The sequence below is a fragment of the Argopecten irradians genome, chromosome 6 (assembly GCF_041381155.1).
Source record: "Argopecten irradians isolate NY chromosome 6, Ai_NY, whole genome shotgun sequence".
Classification (NCBI taxonomy): domain Eukaryota; kingdom Metazoa; phylum Mollusca; class Bivalvia; order Pectinida; family Pectinidae; genus Argopecten; species Argopecten irradians.
In genome coordinates, this window is record NC_091139.1 from 15343227 (window position 1) to 15361399 (window position 18173).

An 18173-nucleotide genomic window follows, 5' to 3' on the forward strand; every position below is an offset into this window, starting at 1 on the left:
TATACAACATGTTTACGTATTTAATGCAAGGTATTTTCTGACTCATTATACTTGTAAATTTATCTACCTTTATCAATTACGATTTAAACTTAAGTTTGATGTATCTTAAACCGATATAATCATTTATGGATTAATCTTATCTTAAAATGTAAACGCTGGAGAATAACAGAACAGCCATTTTTCCTTAACTTAAGCGACCTGATTGTTTGGTTTCTATGTGCTCGAAAAAAAACGTGATCAGTGACTGAAATGGTTAATGGAGTTCTTCCTTTGAGTTTAATTAGTGCAGACGATCTATTCAAGTATTATCTCTAAGGAAACGGTATTATTCTGGGAGCATAAATGATGTATTTCCCGACAACGTAAGACAAAGTTGCAATGACATGACAAGCACCTGTTGAGATGTAACATCACGCAGAGTGTATTGGGGAGTACTCGGAGTAGGTAAGCTACCATGTCTTAGGACTGGTGCAGGCATGCAGGTAAACGATCTATGTATCGTTCCATAAAACAAAGGCCAGTACACAAACCTATATAATAAGCCGATTGTTATCGTCTATTTAAAATCATGAATACCGAACAGTCGGATGTGATAGAAAATTCTGTGACTGTGGAAATCAAAGACAAGACAGAGGACATCAACCAGTTTGATTCCGTCTCAAATATTCGTTCACAACCTGACAGATCACGAGAGGCTGTGTCAAAGCAAGCTCTGAAGGATTCTACGAATACCCAACACATTGACAGCAATAAACGGGCTGCTGAGGGTGGAGGCACCATACAGACCCAGGAATTGACACCACATGTGGCTCCCCCTCACAAAACCAAAAAGATGAAGCGGGGTATATTTATTTCCTATTCCCCTGATGCCGGATTTGTTGAGAGAAAATTTGTAGTGGACACGGTACGGCAGCTGAAGGAAAACAATCTTGCAGAGGACATTTGGTTTGATAAGGATGAGAAAAACACTGACAGTCCTGTGTGGTTCTCTTTGCGTATGGAAGCAGTTGAGAAGTGTCGTGCCTCCATACTATTCTTCTCACCGAGTTACTTTTCTTGTCCTGTGTCAATGTATGAAAGTAAAACACTTCTACAAAGACGACGTCAGGATCCCCACTCTGTAGCTATATTTCCCATAATTTTCTCATCTCTAGAAAACACAGAAATCCCCAAAGATTACTTCTTGTTAATAAAACATGCTGTAGACTTAAGTAAAGACCATGCAAAAAAGAGTTTAGCTGAGAAAACCTCTGTGGTGATAGGTGGTATTATGGAGGAGCTAGAAAAGTATGCGTCCATGAATATACCCCCAACACCTGTGACACCGCCGGATACGGAGTTCACGGAGGAGTACAAAAAGAAGAAAATATGTCAGTGGAGCGCTAGTGATTTACAGGAATGGCTCTTCAATCTAGGAATAAAGGAATTCTATCGGCAAAGTTTGGCTGAAAATATGGTGGATGGATTTCTACTAATGTCACTGACAGACAACGACATGATACAACACCTCGGGATTGATAGTCGTGTCGTCCGCAAAAAAATCATGCAACAGATTCTCATAACATTAGACTCAGAACACAAACAGAAGGACAACTGGCACCTGCGGGCGCGAGCCCTACGTGCCAAACCTGATGTTATATATTTGGTGTACGATCCAGCAGATGTGCGACTCGCGCAGAACCTCAAAGCTGACTTGAAAAAGAAAAATCTACAGGTAAGAAATAACCCCAACCATTACACGAGTTTTTGATACCAGGAATGCCCATTGAAGAACTATCTCTTACATTTGAGACCCTGTGAGTTTTACTGATTCTCTATATTAAAATAATGATTTATCATGCTGTAGTTTAGTAGCTCATATTTGGCTTATTTTCAATCAGTGTCTGGAAAAAAGTATCATTTACATATGTATAGATAATCTTTAGGAAGGCAACAATAAAATTTGAAATCAGGATATTATCTCACACTCAATACTCATGACTATTAACACACAACTAACATGCTAATTAAACCACACTCCACTATGCTACAACTGATAGACCTTGACAAAAATAACTCAAAGTATAGATATATTCCGTCTTTGAATATTACAGAGTTAACTGCCCTTGTGGGAAGGTATTGATTGTGACGTCGTCGTCGTGTGTTTGTGAGCGTAACGTCATATTTGTCCAACATGGGTTTAACTCACATATAATAACGTCACAATGGATACCTACCCACAAGGGAAGTAACTCTGTTATATGCAAAGATGGAATAACAGCAGGTATAAGAAAAAAATATCATTTAAATTAAGAAAAAAAGTATAACACTTGCTGACAAATGATAAAGTAGAGGAGAAAAGGTAGGGCTATATATAATGCTTTATCTTATACTGACTGTGGTGGCCAAGTGGTTAAGATGTCCCAACATATTTCCACAAGCCCTCAACCTGTGGATCACGAGTTTGAATCCCTATACCATAAGCCCTCAACCTCTGGGTCACTAGTTTGAATCCCTATACCACAAACCTCAACCTTTGGGTCACAAGTTTGAATCCCTATACCACAAACCTCAACCTTTGGGTCACAAGTTTGAATCCCTATACCACAAGCCCTTAACCTCTGGATCACTAGTTTGAACCCCTATACCATAAGCCCTCAACCTCTGGGTCACTAGTTTGAATCACTATACCACAAACCTCAACCTTTGGGTCACAAGTTTGAATCCCTATACCACTAGCCCTTATAATTAACCTCTGGATCACTAGTTTAAATCCCTATAACATAAGCCCTAAGTTACCAGGTATTGGCTGCTGGTAGGTGATTTTTCTCTGGGTACTCCTGCTTTCCTTCACCTATACAACTAGTATATACAACCATATGTATATATATAATTAAATGACCCTGGCTGTTAATAGACTAATCAACCTAAAATATTCTTCCATGTGTATTAATTGATGTCAGTTCACTGAACCAGTTATGCTATAATTCCTCAAAAGGAATCCTGAATGTGTTTACTCCTGTCTATAAAATCAGATTAAATTTGTTCTGAGCTTTATAAATATGCACAAATATAAAGAATAAACTTGATATTATTGAAAGGCAATGATGTCTTTTTAATACTCTATTTGAATGGTTTTAAAGGTCCAATTATAGGTTCAACATTAATATTTGTTCCTTCCACAGTTAGAGCTGCATGTGAGATTTTAAAGTTTGACAAATGTTTGTATCACATATTGGTTGTAAATCACTTCTAGGCAAATACTATTGACAAGAAATAACCAGCAAAACAAACAAGTTTTTAGAGGTGTATCATCGCTTGCATGACGTGTTAACAATTATCATCATTGAAATATGGTCTCTCCCGATAATAAAAAATACTCTGTGTAAAAATTACTATGTACACTGTATACACTTACATTATATTTTAAAGTTTTTATAATTTTTAAAAAGTATATACCAAAAAAAAATCCTCCGATTCACCTATGAATTATAAATAATAAAGCATAATGCAGAATATCTATATTAATTATTTTGAATTGATAAATACACACATCTCCGGTTAAGATTAAAACAGTTCAAGAGTATAGGTATTCCTGTTTTACATAAGATAAAAGAAAGTTCAATGGTAACCATGGTCGTGTTTGATAATTCAACTTCATGTTTGAATTGTTGGACTTACATTTAAATCTCTCGTCTCTTTTAAAACTATAAATATATATAGACTTGTGTGTTCTGTTGACAAATATAAAATCTCCACCTTATTGAGTTTAATCTGTTTCTATACAGGACGCTCAAAAATAATGAAACTGTAGTACGTGAAGGTCAATAGAGGAAGGCTTTCCTTTTTAATATGAAGTGATATCTTCCTAATTTAAACATGAAGGGGATAATCTGTAAATCCAGTGGCACCTTGGTGACCCTCGAGTTGATCACAATCTGGATTCAATATGCCATGTTTGTCACTTCAGACGTAAGATGTGGTGGAAACTTCACAAGTGACATGCTTTCATGTTTGGCCAACAACTGTGTAATTTTGATGTTAACTCATCCACCCCTGAAATTCCAAATTTGACTAATCCAGCCGTTGAACTAGAAGAATCTAAAAATGTCTTCAGGGGTGATTGGGTTAGAGTTTTACCCTTTTATCAAAGTGATCACCCCAATATGTAAGAGTCCATTGTTGCTGCCCATTGGTACTAAGGGAGCACCCGACAGAGAAAGCTCTGATATGCGAGGCCTTGTAAATATTAATGTATAGACATGTCTGACAGATTGACAGGCAGTCTTTATCAAATTCAAGCAAAGATGTAGTAGGTATACTTAATAAAGTATTTAATACATGAGTTCAGAAACTTCAATATACGTGTATATACAAATGTATATGCAACCTGGTTAAAATTATCTGCATGGCATGTCTGTTACCTGAATGTTCAGGTATATATTGTCTATGTAGTAAATTAGTCAAGCTATGTACATGTAACAGCTGATTTAAATAACAAAAAATAGATTGCTGATCATGGTGAAACTCATGCCAAAGAAAGGTTTATTTTAACTTTTTGTTCCCAAAATAGTTTTAGATGTAAATACATATATGTTACTCTTTACCTTATTATTTGTTTTTTAGAAAAAATTAATTTCTATTTTGTTTGTAAAACTCAACTCATAATCATGAACTCATTAGTTTTTGAATCTCCTGTATAACCTTAAAATATACGGTAGTATAAATTTAAGCAATTAGTTCACACCAATACAGTTTGTACTTCATAGTGAAACATGACCTCTAACTAAAAGTTATTACCATATATGTAATACTTTTGACAAAATTTGTCACAGGAAAATAATGCCACAGACTGAAAGGATATTCACACTTTAAGTATCATATTGGTGATTTCCCTTTATGAAAGCATGCATGCATTCATGGACATTCTGATTATCAGATAGATGATCGAGGTTAAATGGTTGAAGTTGAGGTCAAAAGGTTGATGTTTAATGAACTGGTATTACAAATTAACAGTTCTTTACACCTTTCAGAAAAATAGATCATGGAGAAAATCCAACTTTCATGCTTTGTTTCCATTCCTAATAGTTATTTAGTGATTATCATTTTTCAGTATCATATATAATGCAATGCCACATTATATAGTTATTGCTTAATTGCATATTACAGAGTTTTCTGCCCTTGTGGGTAGATATTTATTGTGACATCATATGTTTAATTGTGAACATAACATCATAATTTTCAGAGAAAATGATACAAGTTTCAATCGCAAAAAAAAGACCCGCAAGGGAGGTAACTTTGTAATATGCAAAGATGGTATACATGTATCAATATTGATGGTCAAAGGGTATGAAATATCTTGTATTGATTTTTTGTTTTAAATGTGCTTTATTTAACTAGTACATACCAGTGTCCATGCATGTACCTAATACCTATCCGGTTAACATTGTAATTGTAAACATATGCATTTATGGCCCAGGTGGCAGTGTGATATTTCCCTCGGGCAAGCCCTCCGGATATATTACATCTGAGGGTAAATAAACCTTCATATCACACTGCCAGCGAGGACATAAATTATTTATCATACCGAAAATTTATGATTCACTACTCTGGATTAAATATTACTTAGATTTTAATTTCAATAAGTAAAAAATTAAGTTTTGCACTTCGTTTGTCATTGGTGTACAATCGGAAGGGGAGATAACTCTGTGTGGAAGACGGCAGTCACCATATATAAGGGCACACACCCCAGGGAAATAAAATGTTTTATTTATCCCTGAGGGATGTGTCATATGATGCATTTCAACTAATCACAGATACTGTTATAAAGATGAGGTATAATAATTTAATAGGAGAAGATAAGCATATATATACTGATGCCACTTTTGACTATCATGCAAGCCTAGGTGTGAAACAAGGAGATTCTCTTAGCCAGACACTTTCCAATATATGTATTACTGATTCCATTTATGTATGTAGTAATGCTTTAGAGATGATTTTCAAGAGAGGTGTTATACCCTGATTTTTCCACTCAATGATTAAATATGTGTTAAGGACTTAAAAGCTATGTAATGAAAAATAAATGTTTATAGAGGGGAGGACGGTATTTGACCAAATATTGCACATTTATAGATACATTATTTGCTGCAACATTTTTGGAAACAATCTTGGTTTAATATAATTGTCTCTTCCATATGATTTCTAAAATTCTAGTTCAGTGCAAATGAGTGTACATGTATTTGGCAGGTTTTCTAGTATTTCTTGTTGGTTTTTAAGATGTAAACGTAAATGATAAATTTATCCTCAAGTTTTCAGCTGAGATTTTGTTCAAAGCAGGAAAAAACGGAAACACTAGATTAGATAGGAATATAGAGGAATAGTGTTACACAATGGGCCTAATCTGACAGTAATAAATGCTGTTAGAACTTGAATTAATGTTAATGTCTGGTATTATTGTACTACTGTGTGACAAATGTACAAATTAATCTACCTTAATGCACCTGAAATGTCTAATCCCATGTTGGTAGGTGTACATATGATCCTATAACGCTAAAACCTCAGGTCAATTCAAAGGCTATCGTTAATGAGTTCCGCACAAAAGATTTTTCACTTTCCCCTTGTGTTGGACTGACTGCGTTGTTCAAGCTGTGTAATGCGTTATTTATCACATCGTGAATGCCATGTCCGATTCTTTCTCTCCAACGTATGTTGACATTATGGATAAATGTTCGTGTGACATGAGTACATTTAGATTATTCTATACGTATCCGATTTTGTGGGTCAACAATGAAGCCTGGTATGGTGTTATGACAAGGAACTTTCGGTCAACAATAATCGATTCAATACAGTCTATCAATTTTCTAAGTAATCCTTGACAAACACGATAATGAATATCAATTTGTGCTACCTATGTACACAGGGTAGAGCTCTGTTAGCTTATCTTAGAATTCAAATTTAAAAAAAAAATGAAATAGGGATATGTTTCATCCGAACTCAATGTTTGAGAAAATTTAGACACATATGTTACTAGATTTAATCTTTAGCATTGAGAATGCTTAAGCCATTGAGAATATATATCTAAAAAGAAAAAGAGAGGGAAAAATCCATTTACACACCTGAATGACGAATGGATGAATGGGATGATTTAATTGAAAATAATTATCATGTTTGAATATCTGAGAACTTTATTAAATAGATAGGATCCTAAAAGACATGACCGTGAAATCTATACGCTACCAATTTTCTGTCTATTGAAGTGTATGTAAATATACGATTATTGATTAGTCATGCAGGCTCCAGATCAAATATCAAGGCCAGTAATCACAGAGTTTTAATAAAAAAAACTAATTTGATTTAAAAAGATATCTATCATTTGAAAATGATCGTTCCTTGATATTTCTGTGTATATTTGTCAACAGTTCGGGTAATGGAAACTTAATAATATGTCAAAGATGATTAATTAGTTTGGTATATTAATGCAAAATTTTTTCTCAATATTGATTTTTTTTAATGTTTAACCTTGTAATTGATATGGGTGTAGGTGTGTTTTTTTATATGTACCATTCATATTTACTGGCAAAAAAATATTGATCTGCAAGACCTATTGCCATCCACAATGAGTGTAATTTATTATTATGAGACTAGCATAAACCAGGTTTATCTTGATAATGGTGGACAATGAAAAAAAAAATTTGAAAAAAATCCTATTAAAACCAATACTTAATTACGATTTTTTTGAGAACCAATTAAATCAGAATATATTTAGGTATTCCTGATGTGTTATCTGTATTGGGTTATAAAAGTTTTATAGATCATAATCCAACTGTTGGTAATTAACATGTAATTTTAGATGTTTGAAATGCATGTATATAAATAATGTACATATGTTTGATTATCTTATGAAAAGAATGTTAATACATCAGCTAGCGGAAAAAAAAATGAAAAAAAATGGCTAACACTATATCAAATAGCAGCAACACTATGTTCTTGAAATGTACAGCTATTTCCTATAAATGTCCAATTCATTGCAAAATTAGTAAACCAATTATAATCAATAATCAATTAGTTTCGATATTTTCATTATCAATTTTGAAAATGAAACTGATTCCCATCACTATCTATACATGTACATTTAAAGAGGTCTAAAATCAGTAGTAATGGTGCTTTTCAAAACATTATCTTCAGGCTATGAGTAAGGTAAGGTTCATGTTACACATCCTATCGAATGTGAATCAAACGACTTAGGTATTGCAAGATAAATTATCTCCCTTATAATTCAAATTATAGTCAATCTTGCCATGCATTATCTCCCTTGTATTTTAGATGATGCATTATCTCCCTCGTATTTTAGATGATGCATTATCTCCCTTGTATTTTCGGTGATGCATTATTTCCCTTGTAGTTTAGATGATGCATGATCTCCCTTGTATTTTAGATGGCGCATTATCTCCCTCGTATTTTAGGTGATGCATTATCTCCCTTGTATTTTAGATGATGCATTATTTCCCTTGTAGTTTAGATGATGCATGATCTCCCTTGTATTTTAGATGGCGCATTATCTCCCTCGTATTTTAGATGATGCATTATCTCCCTTGTATTTTCGGTGATGCATTATCTCCCTTGTATTTTCGGTGATGAATTATCTCCCTTGTATTTTAGATGATGCATTATCTACCTTTGTACTTTAGATGATTTCTGATCTCCCTTGCATTTTAGATAGCACATTATCTCCCTTTTATTTTAGATGATGCATTATCTCTCTTGCAGAGGTGATAAATTGAATTAATCTATTGAGTGGTACATTATATAATTATCTCTCTTCATTTAAGGTGGTAGACAATGTAGTTATTATATCATGAGTTGTCTCCCTTTATATATTTACATTTTCATCGCAACCCTTTTCAACCCCACTATGTAGCCTTACCAATCACAGTTGGCGTTCACCAGTACCATTTGCTTATTTCAACATTATCAACAATTGTCGTCCCAGTGATCACAGAAAATGACTCTTCCATCCTTGATGATAATGGATTGTTTATTCATTATCGATGCAAATACCATGAAATTGTTATCAAATGTAAATATAAGCATATATATTAAGTATTGCAAGTGGCAGATTGCTCTTTTGAGTGATAAATTATCTTCCATATGTTTAATTAGTTACCAAGTAATTACTATAAGATCATTTGTGATTGATAATGTCCAATTGTGTTGATTTGATTCCATGTGTCTAAGCATGGCCAACAAAAAGTGAAAAAAAAAAAATTGCAGAAGAAAAGACATTCATATTGATTTATATTACATTATGTCCCAGGTGCTACACCATGACAGTATGAAGCTTGGCAAGTCCAAGGAAGAGTTCCTACTTATCAACGGTCCAGTCATGGCCACATCCTCCCAGATAGTCGTCCTCCTTACAGAAGCTTCCATAACCTCGCCATTTGTCTTCCACGAGGTCCTATTTGCCGACTGGCTTGGCAAAAAACTTGTCACTGCCATGTTTAAGAATGTTTGGATGAACTTCAGGGCCTCCTTGAAAGCGGTGCTGGGTAAGTCGCTAGCCAATCTCATTCACCTCAGAAGACAAATTTAGGCTCTTCTAAATCAAAGACTGGATCAGTCCATTATGAAATTTTAGGGGTGATTGAGGTAAACATTGAAATTGTCTCAAATAGTAAACACATAATACTAAAAGTCAGTCCTCAGTCCAAAAATTTATAAAATAGGGAGATCTGCAGTGAAGTTCAGCACCATGCACTAAATCAGATATTCAGTTTTATTATCATTTATATAGTCAGTTACTGACCCCCTATAAAGGTATATAAGAGTTATAGGGGATGAGGGCATAGCCGAGCCTCCCATACTTTTTACTGACCTCTATGCCTTTATAGGGGGTCAGTAACTGACTATATAACAAATTTATCGCATCGAGGACCTTTCCTTTGTTTCATAAGGTCTTTGTTTCCTATTTGTTTTGTCAAGAATCTGAAATCAAACTTGAATTATGCTGGTGAAGGATACAAACAATCACCACTGGATCAACTTTCACACTGGCGTAGGGGAAGCAACTTGTATTTAAAAAAAATGCATTTCATTTAATTTAAAGAAAACATTTAAGTTATTTTTACACAAAACTGAACAAGTAATATATAGTTTTACGGTAATGAAATGGTTTATTTATTGAAGAGAATGTGTTTAAATTTTGAAGCGAGGGCGAGAGCCACCATATTGCACCATAATAAAATTAAATGAACCCTATAAATAAATAGGGGGTCACCATGTGACGTCTCTCCACCAATTATTTGGAGACGTTTCTGTCTGAGGTGCGATAATTAAAGTTATATGTGCCGTAACTGGGCGTACATTTTTACGTCTTATTTTGTCTTCAGTAATCTATTGAAATCAATCAGGTTTAATGAATTCAGCTGTGAAAATCATTGAAATGGCCTCGGATGCCTTATAAACGTTAGTTACAACACAGAAAATATGTACTGTAAAATTGTTGTTTTATGCCTTGTGTGTATTTAGACGGAAACATTCCTGTGGAAATCACTTTAAAATTACTACTAACACTCATTAAATGTGAAATAGAATTCTGGACCAAAATTTGGCTTCATGATCGAAAATGTACTCATTTCACTTCACTATTCCGTCTTTGCATATTACAGAGTTAGCTCCCTTGCGGTAAGTATTGATTGTTACGTCATTATTTTGTGAGCGCAATTCACATCGTTTTCTCTGAAACATATGACGTTACGCTCGCAAACATATGACATCACAATCAATACCTACCCGCAAGTGCAGATAACTCTGTAATATGCAAATTCGGAATAGATGTAAATATAATAATTTTTGGCAGTACCGCTAAAATCGTTTGCATCTCTTGTTTGTTATTGTAAATATTAAACCAATGTATTGAAATGACCTTAATTCTCAAAATATTGGTAACATTTCCTGGTCAATAACATGTGAAGAGCTTATCTTGATTCGTGATTATGAAAAAAACAACACATATAACTTTAATTTCTACATCGTCTATGTATCTATACAAGTGTAATTTCAAATGCAAAACTATTATTGAAAACTATGATATTACTTGTGGCTCACACTAAGTTTGGTATATCAATATTGATAGAGGTACAATTTAAAATTGAGAAGCAGGGCTTATTTGTGAACAAGGCATTAACGGAAAGACAAATGTTTGGTGTTTAAAGAATATCTTGTGACATGAATTGTTTGTGTTAACAGGTGAATGCCCTTCTGTGGATTTTGAAACCAAAATGTACAATGAGAGTTTAGATGTGTTGGAGCATCATATCAAACCACTAAGGCGCGTTCCGGGCGTGGTTCTGGAGCAAGCCTATCTTAACAAGATGGCGGAGGGACTGAAGCCGCTCGAGGTTCTCGGTACCGTTGCACCAGGTAAACACTGTCTAATAAGAGTCTGTTGATATGAAACTTGGTTTGGTCAACTGAGACAAGAGCTCAAGTGACTAATTTTAATGCGGGATTTCAAGATCCCAAAATGACGTGGGTGAAGTATGTTTTACTGTCAATTAGTCCCACCTTCCCATGATTATGATGTCACAAAAATCACCTAAAAATATGACATCAGAATTACTGGAGGGTGGAACTGATCGTCAGTAAATCATACTTATCCCACATTTTTTGGCGTTCTTAAAAACTCCTGTATTAAGCAGTCAAAATCTCCTGTATTAAGCAGTCAAAATATATGACCAGTGTCATGTTAGAAATTAAAGAAATACCACTTTTGGTAAAATAAATGACCTTGACCTTAATTGAAGACAATTTGGTCAAATTTTTAAGAACATTTTTGATAACCAAGAACCCTGTTTAGATGAAAGATTATTGACTCAAATAAATGAGAAGTCAGATTTTTTAAATCATCTTGATATTCACACAAGGTCAAAGGGGTCAAATATGTTTTAAAAAATTACACAAGTGACAAAAGGCTGGGCCTTTAGCATACCAGCTACATGTACCTTGATTCCAATGTTATTCATACAGGTAAAATATGGTAGATTTTAAAAATCTTCGCTCAATGGCAGAGTAAATAAAAAAGAATGCTTTGTGTTTATGTAGGAGGCACACAATCTCCGTACTATAAAGAAGGCGAGCCCCAGGTATTCATAAGCTACCAGTGGGACATGCAGGGCAAGGTGCTGGACATCAAACAGATGCTAGAAAACAATGGTCTCCAGTGCTGGGCAGACATCACCATGGCTAGTACTACCCAGCCACGCGGACACAGCAGCAAGAGCAGCCGTAGTAGCGTGACGTTACTAGAGGTTGGAGGTGAAACCTTACAGAGCCAGATCCAACGGAACATGAAGGCATCGGCTGTAGTAGTGTGCTGTATCACCCCAAAATACCTTCAAAGTGACAATTGTAAGAAAGATCTTACTCTGGCCGAAACATTCAACAAACCTATCATTCCTGTGCTTTTGAGGTTCTCTCCCCTTGAAAGTGCCCCTGACCAGGTGCGAAAGATCATTGCCAAGTATAGTTGTGTGGACCTGAGTAACGACCGCCTATACAAACAACACATGGCCGTCGTGTTGGAGAGAGTCAAAAAGTATGTAGTACCGCGTGGATATAGCTGATTTCTGTTGCTATAGTTACACTATGTCAGACAATATGTTGTTTTAAGTCCATCTAAATTGATTTAATTTTTCATATTGGAGCATGATACAATTTAATGCGATTGTCGGGCAACCATTTGCAAACGTTAATTTTATGCAGTGTTGATATTTGATGTATATTTTCAGATCATCGGCCACACATTAAGAACGGTAAAAAATGGTGTGTTTTAGCATTTATACATAAAACTACTGTAACTATCTCATGATAAGTCTTTTTGCCATAAGTCCATGAATATCAATATTGAAATTCAGTAAAAATACTAACATGTGTAATGACATCGTCCTTGAATCAGTCGATCCCTTAATTGTGTCAAAACTTTCTTGGCTTATCACAAGATAAATAGGATGGAGGCAAATTCTTTACACAAATTCTTTCTATAAACACTGTGAATGTATCAAAACTTTACACACCTATACACACCTAAATATCACAAGTTTAGATACTAAAATCAAATAAAATCAAATAAAGTCAATTTTGACCTAGGACCTGTTTGAAAGGTTTTTAAAGTTTGAAAAGAAGATGATTCACAAGTTCACTCCCAGCATGAAGATTTCTAATACCTATAACTGGAAGGCCCTACTTGGTTTAAGTAAACATGTACTAATATAACTTTAACTGTGGTTATGACCAATCACTTGTTTTATTTAGAATTTACACTTTCACAAATCCCGAAAATGATGTGCGGTTGAACTGTGAAGCATAGGTTTAACACTTGATCTGAATGTCTGGAAAACTGTAATATTGTGTTTGATATATATGGAACATATCACAATGGCTGTGATTATCAAATGATATTTAATTGTGTTTATGAATGTATGATGATGCTTCTGTGTTAAGTATCACAGGGGTTTGGTACAAATTCACATCCCGTGATTTTTATATTTTATATATGAAAATGGACTTGAGTTTGGCATTTGTAACAGTGCCCTGTGGTTAAGAGTGTGACATTTACATATCCCTTTTGGTGTAGAGTATAACAAGATCCTGTGGTTTAGAGTGTAACAAGCCCCTGTGGTATAAAGTGTAACAAGCCCCTGTGGTATAAAGTGTAACAAGCCCCTGTGGTATAAAGTGTAACAAGTCCCTGTGATATGTGGTTAATGAGTGTGGTATGTGACTTAAGTGAGATGAAACTGAATGATCAAAATTTTACATCAAATTCATAAAATATATTATATATAAATTATATATATTGCAAATGATGCAAAAGAACTGGTTGAAACATTTGTTTTCCTTCATTATTTTAATGAAATATTATTTTGATGACTAACTTATCTGTGATAGATTTTATGAAAAACATTTTATTTATCTTAAATCATTGTGATATACTTAATCTTGAAATTCTTTACACCAGCTATGATTTGTGAATTTAGAAGAAAAAAAGAGAGATAATGATTAAACCGACCTTCAACTGCTTTAAGTGGTTCCACCAAGAGAGGCCATCAAATGCATCATTATTTCACCTTAAAAACTGTTGGCTGCATGAAATATGTGTCCAACTCAAGACAAAACATCATCAAATAACGAGATGAAACATAAAATGTATTATTGGTTAACAGTCAAACGGCCTCCGACAAGACCTACTGATGGATGCATCAAACAGTCTCGGCAACATGTAACTTCTAATATATCAAAATGTCTTCGTCAAGTCATCTTATTGCCAATAATTGTCTCAGTGATATCTATATGATTTCACGGAACATGAATGTGGTTGTTGTCCAATATCAAAATGTGTTACATGTAATTGTTTGTCTTTTGTAGAATTTTTAAACAAATTATAAAACTCATTCACCTCTGAAAATTCATAATGAACTCTTCTTGCCTTTGAATAGGTAAAGTTCAAATGTGGCTTTAGGGGTGAATGAGTAAGTTTTTAGTATGATTTTTGCATTAAATAACAATAATTTCAAAATATGATCTTAAGCATCTTCCCATTATGTTTTTATTTACCTTTTCAATTATTTTACCAATACAACTTTAATTTGGTTATAACCAAGGAGACTTTCCAAGAGACTTACCGTTACATGAATAAACTGTATCACTTGGATAATAATGTTAATCTACTTTCTGTCTCATGAAATTTACTTTCGCAAATTTTTGCGAGACATGTAAATTCACAAAAGTTTCTCTCTGTTATTTGTGTTATGATGTCTTCCATTTGTTGTGTAATATTTATGTGGTTTGAGATGTTGTTTATTGTTAACATGATTTTTGATATGTTTTTATAAAGATATCCATTGTTGCCATTCTTTATAGATCTGATAATTGTTGTTTGTCTCCTACACACCCATGATTAGGTGTATAAAGTAGCATCCTTAATATTCCAGGGGTTACTATCACTGTCAGTAAATCCACTCCCTGGAACATGTCATAGCGAAATTGAAGACAGTTCAGGAGGAAAAAACTGACCAATCACAGGTCTACACAGACTTCCTTTGAAGATTTTTGAAGAGACCGGCACCCACATTCAAAATCACTCAGTCAACCACAATGTACCATTATTTCATACAGAACCTTCAGGCTAGCTATGACATAGTCCAGGGGTGGATATAACGACAGTGATAGTAACCCCTAGAATATTGAGGATAGGAAAGTGAGGACATTTCCAGAATCTCAGTTATGTGTTGTCAACAAGACATGAACAGATTTGAATTTGATTAGCATTTTCGGTGAAAGAAGAAGAATGTAGTCAAATGATGCTATTTTTTATGTTAGTTATTAAAGTTTGTCCATGATAACAATATAAATGTGTAAATGCAATTGCAAAATAAGTGATTTCTTTTCAATTGTGTACAAAATGAGTAAAATAGAGAATTCATCATGTACAAATGTGTAGCATTTGAAATTGCTTTTGTTGTATTAAGAAAAATTGTTTGATCAAATGGATTCCCTTCCTTATATTATATTACATAGGAAATGTACTTCATTATCATGATATGGTTATGGCAAGTGAATTACATTTCAAATGATGTTCATTGTGTACAAGTCTTTAATACAAGGGAATTCCCTCTACAAATGACAGTTTATTATGTACACAAGTTTAACACTGGTAAATGCCTTTCCTGGTACCAGGTATTTTGTACATGTGTGCATTTGATTAAAGGGAATTCCATTTACTGAACTATTTATAAGTGTAAAATTCAATCGGAACATATTGAGCATCAACATGTAAATTACAAATTTAATATCAGAGATATATTTTGGTATGATGTAAGAGAGTAGTAATATTACTTTCATTTTTGTTTTGGTGCACAACAAAAAAGGGGAATTCTCTTTGTACAGTGCACAAGTGTATCTAATTCCTCATTAAAAAATAATACACAAGTAGTGTTTTCAAACCAATTAGCACCCAGGGCAGTTAAAATATTTCACATTATATTATCAATAAATGATTCATTTTTTTATCAAATGTCTTGTAGGGATTACATACAAGCTTAAGCAAGGAAAACATTTCCTTTTTATGGTAGAGATGTATAAATAGAGGGATTTCCCCATCTTTAAGGGATTCCCTTTCTATAATTAGGGTGTGAATGAGTTCGGCCTCATTATTGTATATATATACTTACATAAAGCAGAGAAGAATGATTACTATGTCACTTGTTTGAGAATATGAATGATAATGAATTGTTCCACTAATTACATGTTAAATGATATTTTATGTTAGGTCAGAAGACCAATGGCATTTGAGATAAAAATAAGCATATACTAAAATATTTCTGACAATAAAAACTACCAATTTTTATATCTGTGTTTTTTATATATATGTATATATTTTTTTTCTTCAAAAACTAGTGTGATGACTGGCCGGTGTGACATTTTATTTTGTTACCGTTTTCAAGTGTGACTATGTGGCACTATGTAATACATGGACTGGACTAAAACTTTTATCGATCCCCTCTGCACTACTGTGTAACACTTTATGGATATATGATAGATATACATCGAAATGCCACACTGGTCTACCGTCGTCAGTATAATGCGATTAAGTGGAGTATTTCAGTATCATGCTTCAATTAAATAGCACTATAAAAATGGTAACAGTTCTTCTATTACAAGATACGACATGAATATACCACAGTCTCCCAAAACATAGACATTAACACACAACACATTTCATACAGCGGAGACCGCCCTGAGATGACGTCAGCTGTTAATAGGACGCGACGCCCGATCAACCAACTGGAAAAAAAATCGCTGTACCGATACATATACAGTGAAACTTCGATATTTCGAAGTTCATGGGACCGACAGAAAAGCTTCGAAACATCGAGACTTCAAATTATTCAAGGCATGCACTAACTAGATAAAACTAAGATGTTTTCTTGACCATGAGATACCTTTTGGTCATTGCCCAGAAAGCATCCCTCTAATGTCTACCTACGACAAAATTATAACAAATGATCCATGTCAAAAGTTCGATAAATCGAAAACTTTTATTCATAAAAGTGTTGTTTTATCGTGAATAAATTCGGGACCAAGCAAAAAGTTCGATACAGCGAAAATTCGACTGTATATTAAATCTGAGGGTTTATATAGTTTCTGTTTCTGTGGATATGTGGAAAGACGTTAAATTTCAAGGCTAATTTCAAAAATAAACAGAAACAACTTATTACAAAATGCCAAAAATTGCCATTCTGCATTGAGACGAAATCCCAATTTTTCACAAATATGTCTATACTTCGAGACTGATTCAAATCGTTTTTCTTATCGCTAGGCCTATTTCTTAGGCATACCAAATTATATTTTTCTCATTTCATAAGCTTCTTGGTCTCAAGTTTTGTAATCATAATATGTTATTTTGAAACCGACTGAAAAAAAACAACATCTAGAGCCAACTTGCAGATATCCGGTTTTGATGATTTGTAGGTTCCTTTTGTTTTATCATAATTTGAGGGAATATGGAGAGATGATATAAGCCGAGGACGATTGGTCATTCAAGGATAGTGTCAATTTCCAGACTGAATGTTAAAAAACCCGCTACATCGAGTCTCCTGTAATTCCCACTGCGAACATTCAATCAGGACGAATATTTTGTGTAACGTCTCCATAGCACCATCGATATTCCAGGAGTTACTATCACTGTCAATATATCTACCTCTGGAATATGTTGTAGCGGGATTGGACTGGGTCAATCCTCGGTGATCAGGTAGCTCAGCAGTAAAGCATTCGGCTAGTGTTAGGAGGTCCCGGGTCGAATCCCGGTCTAGCCGCTACATGTCTCCCCTTCTGGTACATTGATACGATTGTACGAGTACACTCTCATCCCCTTATCACTCATCTGTATCTATTCATGCTTCATGTATCTGCTTGGATCATTACCATTGCTTCATTACTGATCATAGTAAAATCTTTATTGATTAGAGGTTGTTCAATAGTCCACAAGTCTTAAAGTAACATATCAACCACATTGAAATCAACGTTAGAAATACGATAAACACGTTAAATTTGAGGAAGACGGACGGAAACGATCACTCTGAAGTTTAGTTTCCGATTGGTTACAGCAGCACTTGAGCTGGTGGTAATTTTCTGGG

General features: G+C 34.2%; 1 protein-coding gene across 2 annotated transcripts; it reads left to right on the forward strand.

Moving 5' to 3' along the window:
- The first annotated feature begins 54 nt into the window (after positions 1-54).
- On the forward strand, positions 55-16384 carry LOC138325123 (uncharacterized). 2 transcript variants are annotated; one of them, XM_069270568.1, is made up of 5 exons: positions 55-1714; positions 9293-9527; positions 11227-11400; positions 12082-12574; positions 12768-16384. In XM_069270568.1, the coding sequence occupies exons 1-5, from the start codon at positions 569-571 to the stop codon at positions 12784-12786; spliced, it is 2067 nt and encodes a 688-aa protein (XP_069126669.1). In that variant the 5' UTR covers positions 55-568; the 3' UTR covers positions 12787-16384. The 2 variants fall into 2 exon arrangements, with proteins under 2 accessions (XP_069126669.1, XP_069126668.1); XM_069270567.1 differs by having other exon boundaries at positions 12082-16384.
- The last annotated feature ends 1789 nt before the right edge of the window (positions 16385-18173 follow it).